Source organism: Bos grunniens, chromosome 7, assembly GCF_055505025.1.
Source record: "Bos grunniens cultivar Pamir isolate PY7600 chromosome 7, Bosgru_T2T1.0, whole genome shotgun sequence".
In the NCBI taxonomy this organism is placed as follows: Eukaryota; Metazoa; Chordata; class Mammalia; order Artiodactyla; family Bovidae; genus Bos; species Bos grunniens.
The window spans coordinates 81,493,220-81,517,154 of record NC_141171.1 but is presented as its reverse complement, the minus strand read 5'-3'; the positions used below and the strand labels follow the sequence as shown (position 1 = coordinate 81,517,154).

At 34.5% G+C, this 23,935-nt stretch overlaps 1 protein-coding gene and 1 long non-coding RNA gene across 43 annotated transcripts in view; one reads left to right on the top strand and one right to left on the bottom strand.

Moving 5' to 3' along the window:
• The window catches only part of LOC147369883 (uncharacterized), a 192,638-nt gene that overhangs the window by 85,144 nt on the left and 83,559 nt on the right, over positions 1–23,935 (bottom strand). The window lies entirely within an intron of this gene.
• SSBP2 (single stranded DNA binding protein 2) overlaps positions 1–23,935 on the top strand; it is a 311,630-nt gene that overhangs the window by 243,565 nt on the left and 44,130 nt on the right. For 20 of the 37 annotated variants that reach the window (XR_015168031.1, XR_015168029.1, XR_015168027.1 and 17 more), the window contains 4 exons: positions 664–723; positions 12,946–13,012; positions 13,751–13,821; positions 21,872–21,939. Coding sequence is in view for 18 of the 37 variants with exons in the window: in XM_086412832.1 (XP_086268958.1) it covers positions 664–723; positions 12,946–13,012; positions 13,751–13,821; positions 21,872–21,939 (266 nt within the window). In the remaining 19 variants the exon portion in view is untranslated. Of the gene's footprint in view, positions 1–663; positions 724–12,945; positions 13,013–13,750; positions 13,822–21,847; positions 21,940–23,935 lie in introns of all 37 variants that reach the window. The other 17 variants (XR_015168030.1, XR_015168028.1, XR_015168037.1 and 14 more) reach the window with 1 other exon arrangement.

The window sequence follows — 23,935 nt, the reverse complement described above, 5'->3', positions numbered from 1 at the left end:
TCACTTTACATCTGAAACTAACACATTATAAATTAACTATACTTTGATAAAAACTGTCTATTAAAAATGTACACACCTCATAGTCTGCTAGGCTCAAAATATGCAAAGAAATTTCAACTTTAAAATTTATAATCAATTTAGAATTACAACAAACTCTTAATGAAAGAAAGCTGGAGGTTTTCTAACTACAAATGTCCCTTGGGAAAGAAATGCCTTTACCATTTTAAACAGAACAACAAAAGAAAAGATGAAGAAATTTGGCAACTTTAAAATTATTAGAGGAAAACAAAAACCAAATTGGGTAATTTGGTCCAAAGAATATACTCAGAATCCAACTTGTACAATGATGTAGCCAGTAATCCTCTTCCTAAAGTTGTTACTAAAATTCAGTTGCCTAAATTTCTTAATCTTACCTTTTGCCAATTATATAGCATTATCTTAAGAATAATTCACATTTTAAAAAAATTTGGCAGTTTTTCCAGATATTTTACAAACTAAAAAAAATAGGACGGTAATTTTTCTCAAAAGCATTTATTCTACTGAAATTAGCCACAGAAGTAAATTTATGTTTTGTATAATTCTAAAATTCTTCAAAGCAGTTTATTTTCAGATCTGTATTTTACATTTTTTTGTTTTGTTTATTTATTTGTTTTACTTCAATAGCCTTTTATGTCACCTCGATACCCTGGAGGTCCAAGGCCCCCGTTGAGGATACCTAACCAGGTAAGATTTTATGTGTGCTACTGAAGTTTGATGTTTTGGTATTTTTGTTTTTTCTAAAGAGTCAATAAAGATCTTGACAATGTCACATATATTTCTTTCTTATAAAAATGCTAAATTATCCTTCATTTCATTTTATGGTACTTCAAAATGATGTATAATCTACATCAGCGGTTGGCCCATAGTTTGGTTGACTTTTTGTGAATAAAATTGTACTGGAATGCTGCCACATTCATTCATTCATGCATTGTCTGTGGCTTCTTTGACACTGCAATAGGAGATTTGAGGCACCATGGAGATGGTAGGTGGCCTGCAACCCTAAAATATTTATTATCTAGATATTTACAGGAAAAAGTTTGCTGACCCTTGGAGTCTACCATATACTTTGATCCAAACCTTCAAAATATGTATGATTTTGGTAAATGCAGATTACACTGTAAAGGATGGCAGTGAAATTTTCTATGAACATACTTAAGTTTATTTTTATATTATACAGTTACAATAACATGGCTGTAACATATCAATTTAGCCCAATTATAGTCACGTATCTGGCATATAACTAGCTTCTTCTAGGAGGGTTAGGTCAGTAGTTAACAATAGATTATCCAACTATTTTTACCTATAAGAGTTCTGAGATTTCATAAATTTTTGTCCTCAAATAGTTTATCAATAGCATAAATATTTATTTGCTAAAGAGAATAAAGCACAGTTTTTACTTGCAGGTATGTTATAGTTTTAAGTTTAGACTAGAGACAGTGTGTGTGTGTGTGTGTGTGTGTGTGTAAAACAAGAGTAAATTAAACGCTTAACTGTTTGGAATATTTATGTTAAGATAATTGTTTTGTCACTTTCAATTGTTTTTATCATTTACCCAGATCTGAAGTAAAGCCTGTTATCACAATAAATTTTTTCTTTTTTAAAAAATTTCTGCTTGCTTCCTGACCAAAAAATGAAACAAGAAAATTGTGTTTTCTTTGATAGCACATTTGATAAAACGGAGCTTTGCTTTCCCTCTCCTCTTACTGAAATTAGTGTCCTTGAAGTGTCCTAACATACAACAGGGCGTGCCAGCACCCACAGTCATCCCCAGGGGAGGCCTTTAAGCAGGCAGCAATGCTGCATCATCCCACTGCTACAGAGCTGAAGTCCTCACGTTAGCAGCTGGAGGAGTTTTCTCCTTCAGGCCGAATCTGCAGTCAGTACATAGGACCAGGGGAACATGGCAGGAAATAGGAAAAAGAAGTACACAGATGCCAAGCGTTTCAACATATGGGGAGTTTTATTTTCTCTGTGGGTGAACCTGTGTATATTGACAGTCAGATCTGCTTATAGGTGCCTGAGCCTTTTAAATTTCCTTTTTAAGGACAAAAAGTATGTATCTTTCACTGCAGTTTTCATGATGTTTCAGACATACCACCCATAGATATATCCATAGATATATGAGGTGTGTAAGCCTGGCGTGCTGTGTAGTTCATGGGGTCGCAAAGTCAGACATGGCTTAGCCACTAAATAGCAAGAATCTACATTAGGGAAATGTGAATTTCCCTATGTATGTGAGAATTTTCTGACTCCATTATTCCATATGAATTATGAAAATACCTTGGAATTACTGTAATTGCATCCATTTGACACTGTTGAAATGCCTGCTACATAGGAGATACTAGGCTAAGTTCCACATCCAAAGAAACTGACAAAATGAAAGACTTTTGGAAGGAGGAGTGTTTTGGCGGTAGAAATGTGGAATTCTAAATCTAGGCTGTTTGTTTGAAATATTTTTGAAGATCTAATATATAATGCTTTTGGATTTTTAAAAGAGGCAATTAAAAAAGGTAATAAAGAGTTACAATATGGGTTCTTTTTTGTCAATAATTTTGAACAGTCTTTACCTAAGTATATTTTAAAACAATTGTATTCTTTTGAGTGGCCCTTTTTTGTCCTCCTCCCCATGTATAGTTAAGCTTTATTAATCCAAACATCTTTCAAATTTATAATAATTTACATTTATACTATTGTTTTTAAAGAACTTTGAGCAAACTGTTAAACTTTTCCTAAAACAACATTTACGCTGTTAACTAATAGCACAACATTTTCAAACAACAAAAAACAGTTCTTCAATTTCATTATGTAGTCATTACAGTAGAATTGGCAATGCTATTTTTGGTGATTAATTGGGATGATGTCTATAAAATATGTTAAACTTTTAAATTTAGTCTATTTGAAATGATCAAAACTTTATTTTATTGGTAGATTGTATCTAAGAAAATAAAAAGTAAACTTAACTTCTTCAGTGGTGTTGACTAGTCATTTGAATATGCAGAAGACTTGCCTTTAATAAAGAGCTTCTCCAGAAGTTACAATTAATTATTTCCGAGGCAGTTTTCATGATTCTGGACTAAATACACAATGGCTTATCCTGTTTGTATATTTACAGGACTGAGTATTTGGAACATGGTATAATATCACTATGTCCAAAAATGCAGGAAGGGGTAATAGTGTCTAAAATGATGAAAGGAAAAGTAAAATTACAAAAATCTGCAAGGTTGCAAAGAATAAATACCTATGGGAAAACAGAAATTACACTGGAATTGTTTCAGCTGTCAGAATAGGTTGGTGGTGTTGAAGCATCCATAACCTGGAGGTCTTTATCCTTCTCATAGATAAAATGTTTAATCTGAAAAATTCAGTGTTCATTCAACACTGCTAAGGAAACCAAGACAGCCAGAAGTACAGAGACTGTTAGTGAGTGGCACCAAGAATAAGTTACTGATTTATTGACACTATAGAATTAGAATTTCTCACCATTCCTGAAACTCTGTTAACAGGTATATTGGCTCACAAGTGTATATTATTGTTGACTTTCTATTTGTTGTTATTAAGCATCCTCATCATTAGTGTTATTTTCTGTCAAAGTGAAGATCTTTTATAAAGCAAAGAATGTGTCCCAAAATTTGTGACTAGTTAAGTCTCAATGGAATACATTTGACATGTTGACAAATATGAGAATATAATATTAACCCACAAAATGTATAAATTTATTTTTCCTGATATTATGGGTTTAAAGAATCCAGTGATCATACCCTTTTGATGAATAAAACCATCATCTGGTCATCCTGGGACTGATCAAAATGTTTTTAAAAAGTAAAGATTTGACTTACCAAAAGACAAACACTGGTGACTAAAGAGTTAAATGTGGGTTAAGAGTCATTTTGAAAGACAACTTGACCTTGGTCAAGATTTCTATTGGATTAGTGATAATAGCAGATAGACTTGTCAATTGTTCTAATACTTCAAAACAAACAAGAAAAAAATAAACTTTTGAAGAAAATTATTTCCAGTGATAAAACATGGTATTACCAATGAAATTTAGAAATTTAGCAAAACAGAAATAAATCTCTTAACAAGTATAATAATAAATATGCAAAATAAATAATTTTATAAACATGAAAGAAATTTAGAATCAGAGTATTAAACTAGAATCACTTCAAGACTTAAAAAAGGAAGAACTTCAAGCTCACAATTGAAAATGATGTTGTTTAATCATATATTTTCACCCCTCCTAATTTACTTCTTTATAACTTTTGATAGTATTGACCACTTCTTGAAACTCCCCTCATGCACTCTGAAATAAATGGTCCCAGTCCGCTTGCTAATTTCTTAGCTATTCAGTTTTTTCCTTTCTTATCTCATTGATATTTTAAGAAAATTATCTTTGTTTTTGACCTTTTTTCTTCTCAATTCTTGAAATCTAGGCCATTTTTATGACTTTGGCACTGATGATTCCTAAAATTGTCCAGTGAAAAATTTCTTTTCTTCCTTTGATAAGTATTTATTACTCTGAACAGGCACAGATAGCTTCCAGTCTCTGAACTTACCATTTATCGGGGATACAGAGCAGATGGATGACAAACCATGAGCATATAAGAGTGAGGTATAAGGACCTATAAAAGTACATAAGAAGCCCTCACTTCCCTGCACGCTAAGATATTCAGGGAGGCAGGGAGGAGTCGTATGGAAGTGGCAGATAATGATATTAAAGATAATTAAGATAATGAAAGCCAGGCATCTCAGTGTTGGAGAAACTGTTGACTGGTACAAATAAAAGGAGGAAGAAGGCTAAATATAATCCTCAGTACTGAGTACATGAATTGAAAAAAAAAAAAACTGAAAGAGGTTTGGAATAACGAAGTTAGAATGTCAGTGTGTCAGTGGCAAGAAATTAGCCTGGAAAGGTAAGCAGGAAATAGATCATTTAATCAGAAATCAATAAGTAGACATTGAGTGTGCTTGTAAACAAACCAAAATCAAAGGATTATAAAATTACTGCATCCCAATATAACAGTTAAGGAAATAGTTCTGATCTGGATATAGAAATTTTTTAATAGCACATTTTCTTTGAAATATTAAAAATTTTAAACAAATTAAAATATTTTTGTTTTTAAGTTAAATTAGTGAACATTCATAGAAATTCTTGCCAGGATTATGTCAGGTTTAATCCTTGTCAGGATTATGTGTATATATGTATATATACATTTTTCATAGGGTCAGTATATTTAAATCATTTATAGCTTGGTCCAGGTCTAAGTGCTGCTCAGATGACTATTTGAAACTTACAATTCGGCATGTAACCTGTATTACACCTCTGAGTAAAATAAACCATGTTTGTTAATCTCCACCTTTCTTCAGTTCTAGTTCTCTTTCCACTCAGCAAATTGTTTGAACTTAATTGGAGTGTTATTTTTCTAAATAGTTTCTTAGGGAAAATACGATTATTCAAAATAATATCAATTGGCCCCTTGACATTTTAGTTCTGCTTCTATTATAATCCCCAGTGAGTAAAATAATCTGTAGAAATAATTTACATTTAAGAAGAAAAATTAGTTATTTTTGTATCCTTAATAAATTGATTTTGGGGAAGGGCATTAAACTTCTCAGGGATAAATAGGACAATTTTTGCCTAGATTTTGTTTCCAACAATAGCTCTTTTGTTTGCCACAAAATTGGGCAAAGTGGAATCATTTTAAAACTAAGAAATTATACCAAGTGTACAGACCTGTAAAGTTCACAAAATGTAAAATAGAAGTCTTATGAGGACACCTCTGATGGAGGTACTAGGTACTCATTGGTGTGAACTGTGCTCGAGGTTGCCATTTTTAATGCCAAGACCTGGCCCCAACTGACAGCCAGAAGGCTCCAGAGCTGGAATGCCTCAAGCCAAACAGCCAACAGAATGGGAACACAGTCCCACCCATCAGCAGACAGGTTGCCTAAAGTCATCCTGAGCCAACAGCCACCTCTAATGACCTCTACACATAGCCCTTGACACAGCTCTGCCCGCCAGTGGAATAGGACCCAGTTCCACCCACCACTGGGCAGGCAACAGTCCCTCCTTCCAGGAAGCCTGCATAAGCCTTTTAAACCAGCCCTATAGGGCAGGCAACCAAAAGCAAGAGGAACTATAATCCTGCAGCCAGTGGGACCACAAACACAGAAAGTTAGACCAAATGAGGTGGCAAAGAGATATGTTCCAGATAAAGGAACAAGGTAAAACCCCAGAAGAACAACTAAGGGAAGTGAAGATAGGCTCTCAACCCAAAAGAGAATTCAGAGAAATGATGGGAAAGGCGATCCAGGATCTCAGAAAAAGAATGGGGCACAAATCGAGAAGATATAAGAAATTTTTAGCAAAGAACTAAGAACATTTGAAGAACAGAGATAAACAGTAGAAAAAGTGAAATGAAAAATACACTAGAAGGAATCAGTAACAGTATAAATGAGGCTGAAGAACATACACATGAGCTAGAAGACAGAATGTTGGAAATAACTGCTGCAGAACAAAGAATGAAAGGAAACGAGGACAGTCTAAGAGACCTCTGGGACAACAACAGAAAAATACACCAACACATTCATATTTTAGGGGTCTCAGAGGAGAACAGAGAGAGAAAGGGTCTGAGAAAATATTTGAAGATATAGTAGCTGAGAACTTCCCTAACATGAAAAGGGAAACAGTCACCAAAGTCCAGGATGTGTAGAGAATCCCATACAGGGTAAATCCAAGGAGAAACACACTGAAACACAAATTGAGAAAAATTAAAGACAAAGAAAAAACATGAAAAGTAACAAGGGAAAAGCAACCCATAACATACAGGGGAACTCCCATTAAGGTTATCTGCTGATTTTTCAGTAGAAACTCTGCAGGCCATAAGGGAATGGCATGATATATTTAGAGTAATGAAAGGGAGAAATCAACCAAGACTACTCTATCCAGCAAGACTCTCACTTAGATTAGATGGAAAAAGCAAAAACTTTACAGACAACCAAAAGTTAAGAGCACTACCAAACCAGCTTTATAACAAATGCTAAAAGAACCTTCTCTAGGTAGAAAAGGCCACAACTAGATACAAGAAAATTACAAATGGGAAAGTTCACTGGTAAAAGCAGACATACAGTAAAGGTGGGAAATCATCCACACAAATAAGATATCAAATCCAGCAATCATAAGAAGAAAGTAATAGTGCAGGATATTGGAAATGCATTTGAAATTAAGAGACTAGCAACTTAAAACAGTCTGTGTATACATGAACTGCTATATCAAATCCTCATGGTAACCACAAATCAAAAATCTACAATATACACACAAAAAAGAAAAAGGAATCTAAACACAACACTAAAGACAATCATGCAACTACCAGAGAAGAGAACAAAAGACAAAGAGAAGGAAAAAAGACCTATAAAAACAATCCCAAAACAATTAGCAAAATGACCATAAGAACCTATATATCAGTATTACTTTAACCGTAAATGGATTAAATGCTCCACCCAAAAGACACAGACTGGCTAAATGGCTACAAAAATAAGACCCATGCATATGCTGTCTACAAGAGACCCACTTTAGGTCTAGGGACACATAAAGACTGAAAGTGAGGAGGTGGAAAAAGATTTCTCATGCAAATGGAAATTTTTTTTAAAAAGCTGGAATAGTAATGCTCATATCAGACAAAATAGACTTTAAAATAAAAAATGTTATAAGAAGGATACTGCATATGATTAAGGGATCAATCCAAGAAGATAATAACAATTGTAAACATATATGCACCCAACATAGGAGCACTTCAATATATATAAGGCAAATACAGTCATAAAAAGAGAAACCGACAGTAACACAGTAAAAGTGGGGGACTTTAACCTCCAACTTACATCAATAGACAGATCATCCAAACAGAAAATCATTAAGGAAGCACAGGTCTTAAACAACATATTAGACCAGATGAACTTAATTGATATTTATAGAGCATGCCATCCAAAGGCAGCAGAATACACAGTCTTCTCAAATGTGTGTAGAATATTCTCCAGGATAGATCACATACTGGACCATAAAGCAAGCCTTGATAAGTTTAAGAAAACTAAAATTATATCAATCATCTTTCCTGACCACAATGCAATAAGAGTACAAATCTACAAACAAAAATTGTAATAAAAAAAAAACACGTGGAAGCTGAACAGTGTGCTACTAAACAATCAGTAGATCACTGAAGAAATCAAAGAGGAAATAAAAAAATTCCCTAGAGACAAATGAAAATGAAAATACAACAGTCCAAAACCTACGGGATATAGCAAAAGCAGCTCTAAGAGAAAATTATAGCAATACAATCTTACTACAAGAAACAAGAAAAATTTCAAATAAATGACCTAACCTGTATACCTAAAGCAACTAGAAAAAGGACAAACAAAACCCAAAGTTAGCAGAGAAAAGAAATCATAAACTCAGAGCAGAAAAGAATGAGATAGAGACGAAGAAACAGTACAAAATATCAATGAAACTAAAAGCTGCTTCTGTGAGAAGATAAACAAAATTGGTAAAGCTTTAGCCAAACTCATCAAGAAAAAAAGGGAGAGGGCTCATATCAATAAAAGCAGAAATGAAAAAGTTACAGTGAATACAGAAATATGAAGGATCGTAAGAGACAAACAACATTATGCCAATAAACTGGACAACCTAGAAGAAGCGGACAAATTCTTAGGTACAATCTTGCAAAACCAAATTAGGAAGAAATAGAAAATATTACTAGAACAATCACGAGCACTGATATCGAAACTTTGGTTTAAGAACCCCAAGCCAACAAAGAACCCCAGACTGGATGGCTTCACAGGTGAATCCTATCAAACATTTAGAGACGAGTTAACACCTATCCTTTTGAAACTGTTTCAAAAAATTACAGAGATCGGAACACTCCCAAACTCATTCTTTGAAGCCAGCCTCAAACATGGTACCAAAACAATACAAGGATACTACAAACAAAGTAACACGCCAATGTCACTGATAGACACAAAATCCTAAACAAAAGGCTAGCACACCAAATCCAACAATACATTAAAGGATCATACACCAAAATCGAGTGGGATTTATCCCGGGGATACAAGGATTGTTCCAATATCTGCAAATCAATCAGTGTGATAACCACATTAACAAATTGAATTAAAGCCATATGATAATCTCAGTAGATGCAGAAAAAGCATCTGACAAAAATCTATTATCAGTTTATAATTAAAAAAAAAAAACAACTCTTCTGAAATTGAGCATAGAGGGAACATACCTAAACAGGGTAAAGCCATATATGAAAGACACACACAGAGCATCATACTCAACAGTGAAAAGCTGAAAGCATTTCGTCTTAAGATCAGGAACAATACAAGGATGTCCACTGTCACTACTTTTATTCAACATAGGTTTGGAAGTCCTAGCCATTGCAGTCAGAGAAGAAAATAAAAAGAATCCAAGTTGGAAAAGAAGAAGTAAAACTGCCACTGTAGAGGTCGTGATACTGTACATAGAAAATCCTGGCCATACTACCAGAAAACTACTAGAGCTCAACGAATTTGGTAAAGGTGCAGACTACAGAATTAATACACAGAAATGTTGCATTTCTATACACTAAGAACAAAAGATCAGAAAAAGAAGTTTAGGAAGCAATGCCATTTACATCACATCAAAAAGAATAAAACACCTAGAAATAAGCCTACCTAAGGAAGCAAACCGTATTCTGAAAACTTAAGACGCTAATGAAACAAATGGAAGATGACACAAACAGATGGAAAAATATACCATGGTTTTGGATTCAAAGAATACTGTCAAAATGACTATACTGCCCAAGGAAGTCTTCAGATTCAATGTAGTCCCTATCAAATTATCAACGGCAGTTTTTGTAGATCTAGAACAAAAAATCTTAAATTTTGAAATACGGAAAAATGAAAGACCCTAAATAGCCAAAGCAATTTTCAAAAAGAAAATGGAGCTGAAGGAAGGAATCAGCTCCTTGACTTCAGACTGTACTATAAAGGTACAGTATTCAAAACAGTATAGGAGTGACATAAACAGAAATATATTTGGATCATGGAGAAAGCAAAGGAGTTCCAAAAAAACATCTACTTCTGCTCAATTGACTATACTAAAGCCATTGACTGTGTGGGTCACAACAAACTATGGAAAATTCTTAAAGATGGAAATACCAGACCATCTGTCTCCGGAGAAACCTGTGTGCAGATCAAGAAACAACAGTTAGGACCAAACATGGAACTGACTGGTTCCAAATTGGGAAAAAGAGTACGACCAACCTGTATATTGTCACCCTGCTTATTTTACTTACATACAGAGTACATCACGTGAAATGTTGGCTGGATGACTCACAAGCTGGAATCAAGATTGCCAGGAGAAATATCAACAACCTCAGATATGCAGATAATAACTCTCTAATGGTAGAAAGTGACGAGGCTCTAAAGAGTCTCTTGGTGAGGGTGAAAGAGGATAGTGAAAAAGCTGGCTTAAAACTCAGTGTTAAAAAATTAAGATCATACCATCTGGTCTCATCACTTCATGGCAAATAGAAGAGGGGGGAAATGGAAGCAGTAACAGATTGTATTTTATTGGGCTCCAAAATCACTGGTGATGGTGACTGCAACCATGAAATTAAAAGACGCTTGCTCCTTAGAAAGAAAGCTATGACAAACCTAGATAGTGTATTAAAAAGCAGACACAACACTTCACCAACAAATGTCCAAATAGTCAAAGCTATGGTTTTCCAGTAGTCATGTATGGATGTGAGAGTTGGACCGTAAAGAAAGTGAAGTGAAAGTCACTGAATTGTGTCTGACTCTTTGTGACCCCATGGGACTATACAGTCCATGGAATTCTCCAGGCCAGAATACTGGAGTGGGTACCCATTCCCTTCTCCAGGGGATCTTCCCAACCCATGGATCAAGCCCAGGTCTCCCATACTGCAGGCAGATTCTTTACCAGCTGAGCCACCAGGGAAGCCCAGGAATACTGGAGTGGGGTAGCCTATCCTTTCTCCAGCAGATCTTCCTGACCCAGGACTCAAACGGGGAATCTCCTGCATTACAGGCAGGTTATTTACTAGCTGAGCTATCAAGAATTGGTGCTTTCAAATTGTGGTGCTGAAGAAGACTCTTAAGAGTCCCTTGGACTGCAAGGAGGTAAAACCAGTCAATATTAATGGAAACCAACCCTAAATATTCACTGGAAGGACTGATGCTAAAGCTGAAGCTCCAATATTTTGGCCATTTGATACAAAGAGCCAACTCATTGGAGAAGACCCTGGTGCTCAGAAGGATTGAAGACAAAAGGAGAAGGGGGCAGCAGAGAATGAAATGGTTAGATGGCATCATCAACTCAATGGACATAAATTTGAGCAAACTCTGGAGCCAGTGGAGGACAGGGAAGCCTGGAGTGTTGCAGTCCTTTGGATCACAAAGAGTCAGACACAACTTAGCAACTGAACAACAACAAATAGATCAATGGATGGAGAAGAGCGTCTTCAATAAGAGGGTCTGGGAAAATCGAACAGCTACATAGAATGAAATTAGAGCATTCTCTAACACCATGCACAAAAATAAACTCAAAAAGGATAAAAGACCTAAATGTAAAACCAGATACTATATAAAACTCTTAGAGGAAAACAAAGTCAGAACACTCTTTTACATAAATCACAACAATATCTCTTTGGCTCTACCCCCTAGAGTAATGAAAATAAAAACAAAAATAAATGGGATCTAGTTAAACCTAAAAGTATTTGCACAGCAAAGGAAACCATAGACAAAACAAAAAGACAACTTACAGAATGGGGAAAAATATTTGCAAATGATGCAACCAATAGGGGATTAATCTCCAAATGTCTACAAACAGCTCATGCAGCTTAAGATAAAGAAACAATAAAAATTAGATCTAAATAGATGTTTCTCCAAAGAAAACATACAGATGGCCACAAAGCACATGAAAATATGCTCCACATTACCAATTATTAGAGAAATGCAAATCAAAAATAGATATCACCTCACATCTGTCAGAATGGCCATCATCAAAGTCTACAAACAATAAATGCTGGAATGGGTGTGGAGAGAAGGGAACCCGCCTACACTGTTGATGGGAATATAAATTCATACAGTCACTATGGAGAATAGTATGCAGGTTCCTTAAATGTCTAAAATAGAGCTACCATATAATATTGCAATCCCGCTCAAGGACATGTAACTGGAGAAAACTATAATTTGAAAAGATCATGCACCCCTGTGTTCATTGCAGTACTACTTAAGAGTAGCTAAGACATGGAAGCAACCTAAATGTCCATTGAGAGAGGAATGGATAAAGAAGATGTGGTACATATATACAATGGAATATTACTCAGCCATAAAAATAATGCCATTTGCAGCAACATGGATAGACCTAGAGATTATCATACTAAGTGAAGTAAGAGAAAGACAAGTATCATATTATAGCACTTATGTGAAATCTAAAAACAGTGATACAAATGAACTTATTTACAAAGAGAAACAGATTCCCAGACTTCAAATGTATGGTTACCAAAAGGGAAAGGTGTTGGGGGGAGATAAATCAGGTATATACAGACCAGTATACACAAGATAGATAATCAACAAGGACCTACTGTCTAGCACAGGGAACTCTACTCAATACTCTGTAATAACCTATAATAGAAAAGAATTTGAAAAGGAAGATACATATATTCAATATAACTGAATCACTATACTGTACACCCAAAACTAACATTGTTGTAAATAAAATATAATCCAATATAAAAAAATACAGCTTGAAAAAAATCTTGGGAAATACTCAAATGCATTCTATACTTGTTAAAAGTTCTTATTTTATAAATAGTTACAATACTTACTGCTTTTTATTTTTACTAAATATGCTAGGCACTTGGAGGTGTCCCAGGAAGTCAGCCATTACTTCCCAGTGGAATGGACCCAACTCGACAACAAGGTGACTGCTTTAAAGTAAAAGTTAAATTGATGTGCAGAATCTCAAAGGAAACCCTGTATTTATTAGGGAAGGTATTATTTGTATAGATCTTTCATAATTATATCAGTTGCATTTTACTTGGTAACGTGGCCAAGTAATTATATTTTTTGCTAACTTAATTATTTGTGATAGTGCAGTGATAACACAAGGAACAGAATAATTAAATATCCAAAATCTGTGTTTTAACGCTTAACTTCTAAAACTTTTTATATAACTTCTAGCAAGTGAGAATCAAAGTGACTATGTCACTTGTAATTTTCTCTGCCTTTTTCAGATAGAGGGGTCTGTCCACCAAAAAGATAAGCAGGAGGAAAGATGATGCTAAGCAGCAAGTGACTTCCTTGATAGTTTAACAAACCCAATAATTGGGTCCGTCCACTGACCTGTTTAGGTACCACAAACATGGATGGCTCTGTTCACTGTTCTAAAAGAAGGGGAGCAAATGTTATGACAGATGTATTATAATTCAACACAGAAGAGGAAGATTTCACTTTCAAGACATTAATGGAGAGTGGGGGCAGGGACAGCCCTGTGGTAAGAGGTAGAAGAATGGCTGTGGAAGCCAAGTAGAGGTGATGTCAATAATTTAGTCCCTTAGTAAATAAGGTGTAGCACCAGGCAGAAAGGAGGCTGTAGCTTCTGATTTAGCACTCATGCTCATTACATTGCTAATATTGTCACACTTTTTTCTCTTTTTAGGTCATCCAAATATGGGTGGGCCAATGCAGAGAATGACTCCTCCAAGAGGAATGGTGCCCTTAGGACCACAGGTAAAAAGTGCAGGAAGCCAGAGGCTGAGTTTCTGCCTTCATCTTACACAAATAAACTGTATTATCTGCTGGTTTCTAATATATATATATATACATATATAAATAAAAGACTTAATATGACATAGTTTTTAAGCTCTTGAGGATATGTTGTCTATGACATGTCCAAATAGATGTAACATCAAGCCACATTTGCCCTTGGTACATTCTAGAAAATACATTGTGTAGAAATCCATTATAGTAATTATTACTAAAAAAGGTAACTGTTACCCTTTTTTATATTGAGGATATATGAATAATTATAGTAATTATTATAAAGGAGAACTAAGATAATTTAAAATCTAATTGAATTAAACAGAATAAGTGGCATAAAATATATTTCTCTTAAGTCTTTAATGCCACTGACCATGATATAGTACCATATTTCGAGTATGAAAACAATAGAAAACCATTTAGAAACAAACATTAAAATGGGTCTCGCTGAAAAAGTGTAATACAACAGTATACACTAGATGTTATTAGCCTACTTCTCTATCAGTTTCCCAGGAGGATACACCAAGATTGAACCTATTCAGCTGTTGATGACATTTTTTTAGTATGCTGCTCCAGGCTGTCACTTATTTTAGCTAAAACCTCTCTTTGTCTCTCTTGGGAAAACTGCCTGAGGTAGAATTTAATTTTGTAATGTTATATTTCAAAGAAGCGAATCCACAATTCAGAGTTGTACATTTCTCCCTCATAGGTCAGAGGTCAGTGTATCATACCACTGGTTAAAAGGATCATTTACTTTTCTTATTCTCTCCAAGAACAGTCTATATAAATGATGGTTTTAGGAGCTTATTTCATGTATATACTTTAAAAATGTTAAGTATTTTGTTGTGTGCCCAAAACAGATTTTTAAGACTCTAACCACATTTACCCAGGTAAATGTGACTTATATCTAAGAGTTCCTAATCAACATGTAATACACAGTTGACCCTTGAAAATGTGGGAGTTACGGGCACCAAACCACTGCACAATTGAAAACCCATGTATAACTTTTGATTCCCTAAAACTTAACAGCCTACTGTTAACCAGAGACCTTACTGATAACATAAACAATTAACACATATTTTATAAATGTATTATATGTATTATATACTGTATCCTTACGATAAAGTAATATAGAGAAAAGGAAATGTTATTAAGAAAATTATAAGAAAATACAATTACAGTACAGTACTATATTTATCAATACCATAAGTTTACATCATCTAGTTTATAAGATGAATTATCTGTCAGTATCTATGTCAATATTGTCTTAAAATATGTATATACCTGCTAACAAGATTTGTCTAAGATTAAAAATATATATATTGTCTTAAATGATATGAAACACTGTATATATTACATATATTTAAAACACTAGATGTCAAAAATTAAAAGAAAAGGCGAATATATTCCTATTTATTTACAGGTATAACACTTCATGCATTGATAATGAAGAAGCAGCACTATGATAGCTTTATGGTAACCTAGTGTAATAATCAACACTTGCTTCATCATAGCCTAGCCTATACACTAATGAATGAATCATTATAACATTTTCATGGCATATAGTATTACAGGCATATTCAGAATACAGTATTTAAATATTGTCAAAATTTTTTAAACTGCTTACATGTGATGGTAGGCTGATAACATGGTTTCTCTAATTAAGGGGGAGAGAGAGAGAAGCATATACTATGGAGTAATGTAGGTGTTTGAAAGCAAAATTATAAAACAGTAAGAAAACTAAGACATTCATTTTATATTAAAAATCACTCTGCTTATGCCTGAGTCTAGACTTATGTCTACATATAGTTTATGCATTCATGACATACCTTTTTCTTAATTTTCTTGCTCTTTCTAGACTATGTGTTTCATCTGCAAGTTTTTACAAATTGTTGCAAATCCACAAAAATGTTCCAATAATGTATTTACTGAAAAAAGTCCACTTATAAATGGACTAGCACAGTTCAACCCCATGTTGTTCAAGGATCAACTATATAAATTGTATTGGAACATGAAGCACAAATTTTTCAGAGGTACCTATTATGTAAATATTTGTGAGATTGTCAAAATAAAAAAAATTATTTAGGATAATTTATTTCCTATATATTTTCTTAAGATCTTATGAAACTCTAATCTAGATATTTAAATTATTTTTTGCTATTTCTGCTCATATTAGGGATGGTGATTTATGGGGCCAACCATCATTAATCTGTTAATGGCAATTAGAATTTATAAGATCTGTAGAATAGTTCACTGACTGACTATACTTTTCAGTTCAGTTGCATAAGTCGTGTCTGACTCTTTGCGACCCCATGAACCGCAGCACGCCAGGCCTCCCTGTCCATCACCGACTCCCAGAGCCTACCCAAACTCATGTCCATCGAGTCAGTGACGCCATCCAGCCATCTCATCCTCTGTTATCCCCTTCTCCTCCTGCCCTCAATCTTTCCCAGCATCAGGGTCTTTTCAAATGAGTCAGCTCTTCACATCAGGTGGCCAAACCATTGGAGTTTCAGCTTCAACTTCAGTCCTTCCAATGAACACCCAGGACTGACCTCCTTTAGGATGGACCGGTTGGATCTCCTTGCCGTCCAAGGGACTCCCAAGAGTCTTCTCCAACACCCAGTTCAAAAGCATCAATGTTTCAGTGCTCAGCCTTCTTCACAGTCCAACTCTCACATCCATACATGACCACTGGAAAAACCATAGCCTTGACTAGATGGACCTTTGTTGGCAAAGTGATGTCTCTGCTTTTTAATATGCTGTCTAGGTTGGGCATAACTTGTCTTCCAAGGAATAACTGTTTTTTAATTTCATGGCTGCAGTCACCATCTACAGTGATTTTGGAGCCCAGAAAAATAAAGTCAGCCACTGTTTCCACTGTGTCCCCATCTATTTGCCATGAAGTGATGGGACCAGATGCCATGATCTTCGTTTTAGTCTTTAATAAACTATGCCAACTAGTTTTAGAGCTATATACAACTTGAAGAATTTTTTTTTCTCAACAGATTTTCATAATAGATACATTTTGAATATATGTCAAAAGTTGATGTCTATAATTTAGTTATTCTTCATTCAGGTCACTTTTTTTTGGCTAGCTGCTCTTTGAGTTTTTGTCATTCCAGACCAATATTTTCAACACTTTTAAAAATTAGAGTCTGATTTGAGTAAGTTTTTCAGTATTTGAAAGATATACTGATGCTTACCTAAGCTATTGAACATATGAATACTTAGATCTCATTTGAAAATGCAAAAGTAAAAAAGCATACTGGTCTTTATATTTTAAAATGTCGAGCCAAAAATTTATGTGTTTTGTGTTTTAAGTAAATTACAACAGAAAGTAAGAAAACACTTCTGGTGAGTAGTCTCTTCAGATCAGATCAGATCAGTCGCTCAGTCATGTCCGACTCTTTGTGACCCCATGAATCGCAGCATGCCAGGCCTCCCTGTCCATCACCAACTCCTGGAGTTCACCCAGACTCACGTCCATCGAGTCAGTGATGCCATCCAGCCATCTCATCCTCTGTCGTCCCCTTCTCCTCTTGCCCCCAATCCCTCCCAGCATCAGAGTCTTTTCCAATGAGTCAACTCTTCGCATGAGGTGGCCAAAGTAAAGTACTGGAGTTTCAGCTTTAGCATCATTCCTTCCAAAGAAATCCCAGGGCTGATCTCCTTCAGAATGGACTGGTTGGATCTCCTTGCAGTCCAAGGGACTCCCAAGAGTCTTCTCCAACACTACAGTTCAAAAGCATCAATTCTTCAGCACTCAGCTTTCTTCACAGTCCAACTCTCACATCCATACATGACCACTGGAAAAACCATAGCCTTGACTAGATGAACCTTTGTTGGCAAAGTAATGTCTCTGCTTTTCAATATGCTATCTAGGTTGGTCATAACTTTTCTTCCAAGGAGTAAGTGTCTTTTAATTTCATGGCTGCAGTCACCATCTGCAGTGATTTTGGAGCCCAGAAAAATAAAGTCTGACACTGTTTCCACTGTTTCCCCATCTATTTCTGTTACTGAAGAGTTTTACTCAGTTTATCATAAAGCATGAATTCTTTCTTTGCATTTTCAAACCTAAAGAGAGTAGTTTATTTCTTCCATTTGGATTAATATCTTTGCTATCTATTTCTTTATAATTTGGGGGAAGTAAAGTGTTCTGGTATGAATTTACCTCAGAAACCAGAAATGCCTGTAACAACTTATGTAACACTGTATTTAAGTATAAAAGATTAAATGAAATTGTTTATACATATCATGTACTTAAATGAAAACAGGAATCATATTCATATGAATGATACAGTAGTTTAAACATGAAGAAAAATCATTTGAATTGAGAGATTCTTATATTTACTTATAACACCTGGTATATGTAACATATGGATTATAAACTGTGAGATCTGTAATGCAAAGTTAGCTGTGTTTCTTAAAAGAGAAAAAAAAGACTCTCATGACAGATATTTAATAATACAGATACTACCCAAGAACAGAATGCTTCTGCTTTTTTATAGCTGAATTATAGAAGCATCTCTGGAATATTGTTTCTAGTTTTATGCACAAACAAAATACATATCTCCTTTGTATCACAGATATTATTTCCAGGTTTTTCAGCTTAATACCAATGTGGTGAAGAGGGACAGTAGTTATCTATTAAAATAATTGAATTCCTAAAAGAAATATATATATATTCTGCTGCTGAAGGCAAAATGCACACTAGAATATAGTAAATATATGATTAAAACCTACTACATGGAGGAAGAAATAAAACTTTGCTCCAAATCCTGGTATATTTCTACCACCCCTTAATTTATTTTAAATCAAAGTTCAGTGGTAATACATGATTTTTAGACTGATATCAGTATCCTTTCAATGGAAAAGCAGAATTACTTATTCAATCTAGAAAAATGTCTTCCCTAATATCATATTTGAAGTCATTTTTCTGTGTGGCTCTTGTAATAATATATTGTTAGCTTGTCTGCGTTCTTAGGCTCAGCAGATACATGTGATTAACAGAAAACTTCAAGACTCTCCAACTAGTTCTAGTTCTTTTAGAAATCTGGAGGAAAAGTGAGTTATATGCAAACAGGAACATATCATGGCTTCCAAGTCAAATACTTAGGGTGAAGAAATGCTAAGATGTTAAGAGGAAGTAAACTAATTCTGTATTTTCACATCTAAGATGGGAAGTGGAATTTAGTTCAGTATAATAACTTTCTAGAAATTTAACTGCCCAATCATGGAAACACTCTTTGTAAACTTTCCAGGCAGAGTCTGAACAGTCCTTTGTCAGGACCATTGCATTGGGAGAGAGATTAAACCAGATGGAATTGTATAGCTGCCATCAGCTTTAAAATTCAGTGATTCCAAATTAGCTCTTCCCATTCTGCCTTTGTTACCCATTAGAAAGACTGTTGTTATTCTTTCTTATCTTCCTGTTTTCTGTTTGCTTCAGATTATTTGCAAAATTAAAATATTATAAGTTTCTCAAAATATGTATTGGGTAATTTCTTACGGACATCCTGTAACACTTATGAACTGTGATACATGAGCATTGGATCTACACAGATAAGTAGAACAGATTCTACCTTCAGGTACTTATTGTTTAGCATGAGATGCAGATACATAAAGAAAAACTATTAAACAGTAGGAAAAAAGTCAAAAAAAGAAATATACCTTCTCTGGCAGGGAGTCATTACGTCAAAAGCATGTAATTTTGTTAGGATTGAGGGCCCAAGGGAAAATGAGAAGACTCATTTAAGTTGGTCCCTTATTAACAGTGTAAGCAGTTAGCAACTGCAGTTTTTGAGCACCAGGTATCTTGCCTTTAATACATCAAGCACTATAATAGGTGTTGTGTACGATTTCATTTTTCCTCCAATAAGCTTATAAGAGAGTTGATGTTATCACTTTGTAGATAGGAAAGTTAAGGTTGAATGGATCATTGGGAGAATCTGACCAGTAAACACACGTATAGAAAGGGGAGCAGAGGAAATGGGGCAGGGGAAACAGATTTTCAAACCACTATCTATGTCCAGAGCTATGAACAAAACAAATGTATCCGTCAATAAAACAAAACATAGACCTTCTAGGGTCAAAAATGAGGGGAGTTTATTTTATGAAGAATTTCTGTTATAGTCTGTCATGGGGATTTTGTTCCCAGTGACGGATTTTCTTCTCAGAGACTCCTGGCTAATACTGCTGCTGCCATCCCCATGTATGACCCAGAGGTTAAGAGAAATAGCTCTCTCAGCTATGGATAGATACCATTCTCCTGTTCCATAGCACCTCATTTGAGACATTTAAATATGATGTCTTAATAATGAGAACAACATGTAACTAGGTAGGTTTATTTACAAACTGGCTTACTCCCTGGAGTTAACAGACCTCCTCTCATTGAATATTTCCTTGTCATCTTAGCACCTACTACACAGAAGGCCATAGCAGATGAGTTACCATGAGTGTAGAAGTCCACTGCGTGTTTCTAAACCACAGGAAATTCAGTAATCTGGAGGGTGGAGGTGGGGGTAAGGGAAGAAAGTAAATATGATAGGAAATGAGGGCAGCTAAGGCTGGTCTGTGAATAACATCATAGGGCCTTGCTGAAGGAAAGACTTCATTTGATAGACAGTGTGGGTCATCATGGCTTTTAAGCAACATAAAGAGGACTGAGTTTAAGAAGCACAGTTCTGGAGTCAGTATGGAGAATAGATTGGGAGGGGGAGAGGCTTAGTCAGAGAGACCAACTAAGAGAGTACAGTCGTGTCAGTAAATGACAGAGATGAGTGATATGAAGGGAGCAGTATTTCAAGAGCTATTTCACAGGTAGAATCAATAGACCTTGGTAACTGACTGGATACGGAAATTGAAATAAAAGAAAGAAACATCAAGGAGCTCCCAGAGGTTCTTAGCCTAGACTACTGTATAGAAGGTGATGCCACAGAACTGACTGAGGAAGGCAGTATAAAGAACGCAGCTGTGAGAAGAGAAAATGGAGGTGACTTTTAGGTGTGTTGAGTGTGAAATGGTATCCAGATAGAAACAACCAATATGAAGTTCAACATGTGAGTTGTCTAAGGGCTTAGGGGAGACATCATGACAAAACGGATTTGAGATTCCTAACATATAAATAATTGTTGAACTAATGGTAGCAGATAAGTTTACCCATAAATGCATATTTATTTAGAAGGATGCTGTGGCTAGAACTCGGAGAAAAGCAATATTTAAAGAGTTGGCAAAATAAAAGTAATCAGCAAAGGAAACTGAAGAATGGTCAGAGAAGTTGGAGGAATAGTAATGTCAGAAAGCCAAGCATGAAGTATACTAGTTGATAGTTTAAAATATATTAATATGATCATATTAAAAATAATCTTTTGGCCCTTATGGAAACTAATCTGATATGTACATTACATGTTTTTATTTTTTGAATGCACATAACATTCAAATATTGACAGAAGTCTGTCTAATCATAATTCACACGTGCATATTTTAAGTATACTTTAGTGTTCATATATTTTTGTGGATTTGTATACTAGTACATTTTTTTCTGGAATATATTATTTTGCAGACAGAAGTTCACATTCAACTTGCTTATATTAGATTCACCTGTTTGTTTTCAGACTACATAATTGTTCTGATTCTGACAGTTTCAAACATATTGACTTAGTCTTTTCTTTAAAAACAGAGTTTGGGATTTATGAAATGTCTTGCTTGAAAAAGTTCACTGTTGTACAGATATCAAGAAATTAAGATAATTGAATATTACAATTGTAAATATACCTTAATCATTTAACATGCTCCAATGATCATACATATTCACATAGTTTTAAAAAGACACAAACCAATGTAACTGCTAAATAGAAGCAAAAGTACAAGAGTGGACCCTTCAGAGAATGAATTGCACAGGCCTTATCCAACCAGGAGTTATGTAGGGAAATCATTAACCTGCTCTCTTTCTTTCCCCCCTCCTCTTTGGTTTTGTTTTTTTGTTTTGTGGTAGTCTGACCCTTGGTTATCATTACAGAACTATGGAGGTGCAATGAGACCCCCACTGAATGCTTTAGGTGGCCCCGGAATGCCTGGAATGAACATGTAAGCAAAATGCTATATTGTCCTGTAAACTGTTCTGTTTTCTGTCTTCTAAAGTCACACCAATTTGTAACACAATTTAAGCTAAATTTCTTTGTAATGTAAAATGAAACGACAGTATAAATGAACTAAATGTGAACTGTGGTGTTTGCTTCGTTTTCACAACATATTCTCTGTTTTTCTGCCTTCCTTTGCAACCTTTTTTTTCCATTTCAAATGCCAACTTTTAGCCTGATTTTCATGTTCTATTTATCATAAAAATGAATCTCTTGTAAATAAGCACATAGTATTCATGCAGTCCATACAAAAATATGAAGAGATGACACCAAGACCATGACTTAACCCTCCAGAAGTAGACAAGTGAATATTGTTCATTGTAACAGATACAGTATGATTCCTATGAGTTTTAAACTTTTAGAAATACGTATGCCTATAGATGTCCTTCCTAAAGATGGATGTATATTTGCTTTGTTGGGACCACTGTTAACTCAGGAAGAAGTTTCTAGTAGTTTCTTCTTTATTAAAGAACTTTCCATAGTATAATTTCTTTTGAAAATTCAAGATATACTTAGGGAATAAACTAATAGACTTTGTTTGTTTTTGTTTTTTACTGTAAAGGCCTTTCAAAACCAAGGAGAGCAGTTACTTCGATCAATCAATAGAATGCAATTTGTTAAGGAGTTTTAATTTCTTTTCCATTGTCTTACTTGCCCTCAAAGTTCCATATACACCCAGAACTTGTTAATGGCCTTCATTAATTCATTAGAAGATCAATTCCATGATGTGGCCTAAAGAAAATTTATCAGAAATAATGAAAGAGTTCTGTTTATGGCTTGGGTAGTCTCATCTATTTCCATATTCCCCATTAGTCCATGTTTTGGTTACTTATCTATCAGACTACACGACTCTGCCATCATTTAATGGCATTGAATATATACTGAGGTAAGCTTTGTTTGATGTCCATAGGGATTTGTTTAAGTTTCTGGAACCATTTTCATGGAAAGCAGTTTTGCCTAAAATAGAAAATAGGTTAATAGGTGGATACCAACCAGGCTTAAAACTGACAGAACAAGGGGGAAAAAAGTAGGTCAGATTTTCCTATCCCATCTTTTTACTTTTAAAGTAAAAATGGATAGACATGAAGTCTTTTCTTAAATTCCTCAAAGGTTTAACTTTATTAATGATTGCTACAAAAAGGAGTGATATTTTGTGCTTATATCAAAAGTTGAAACTCTCAATAATAGGATTTAGATATATATAAAATTTACCTAAGATTCTGACTTTAAAGTGAAATAGCTTCTAAAGGATAATTTGAATTCTATGTATAGATGTTAAGGAGTATACATTTTGAATGCTGTGATCAACCCAGAATTCTCATTAAATATTAAGAATGTATCTAATATCATTTGGTATATTACTCATCATGATAATTAGTGATGTGGTCGACTTTAGATCAACTTGGTTTTGCTAGTATAAGAAAAGTCATTCTCATGTGACCACTGGAAATCAGATAGCTGCTTAAAATTGTCTAATTTCTTTCTCACATACATTTAAACATACTTATGGGTGTATTTAATTCCATAGACTATGAAGACTAAAAGTATGGCTGAAAATTTCAAATGATTATTTCTGTTGGTGTTTGGGTTTCTCATTTTAATATATCCAGATATTTTAAAATATTTTTATTATATATTATGTTACTATATGTATAATTTCCGGCTTTTAAAGAAATCTTAAGCTTTAAAGATTGACATTCCATTAATTACTATTGACTGTTATTTGGGGTCTTATATAATTTTAAGTTTTCTATAAATTAGGATTCCTTTAAGGAAATATTTATGATGAATATTTCCCTCTAACAGAGAAAGTTCTGAAATATGGACGATCTAAACAGAGAGACTCATTGTTTTATTGATTTTGGCCCCAATAAAGCAAAAGTGAATTTAAAGAGACATAAATAAACTGTATTATTGTACTCAATAAATTTTATTGAAATTCA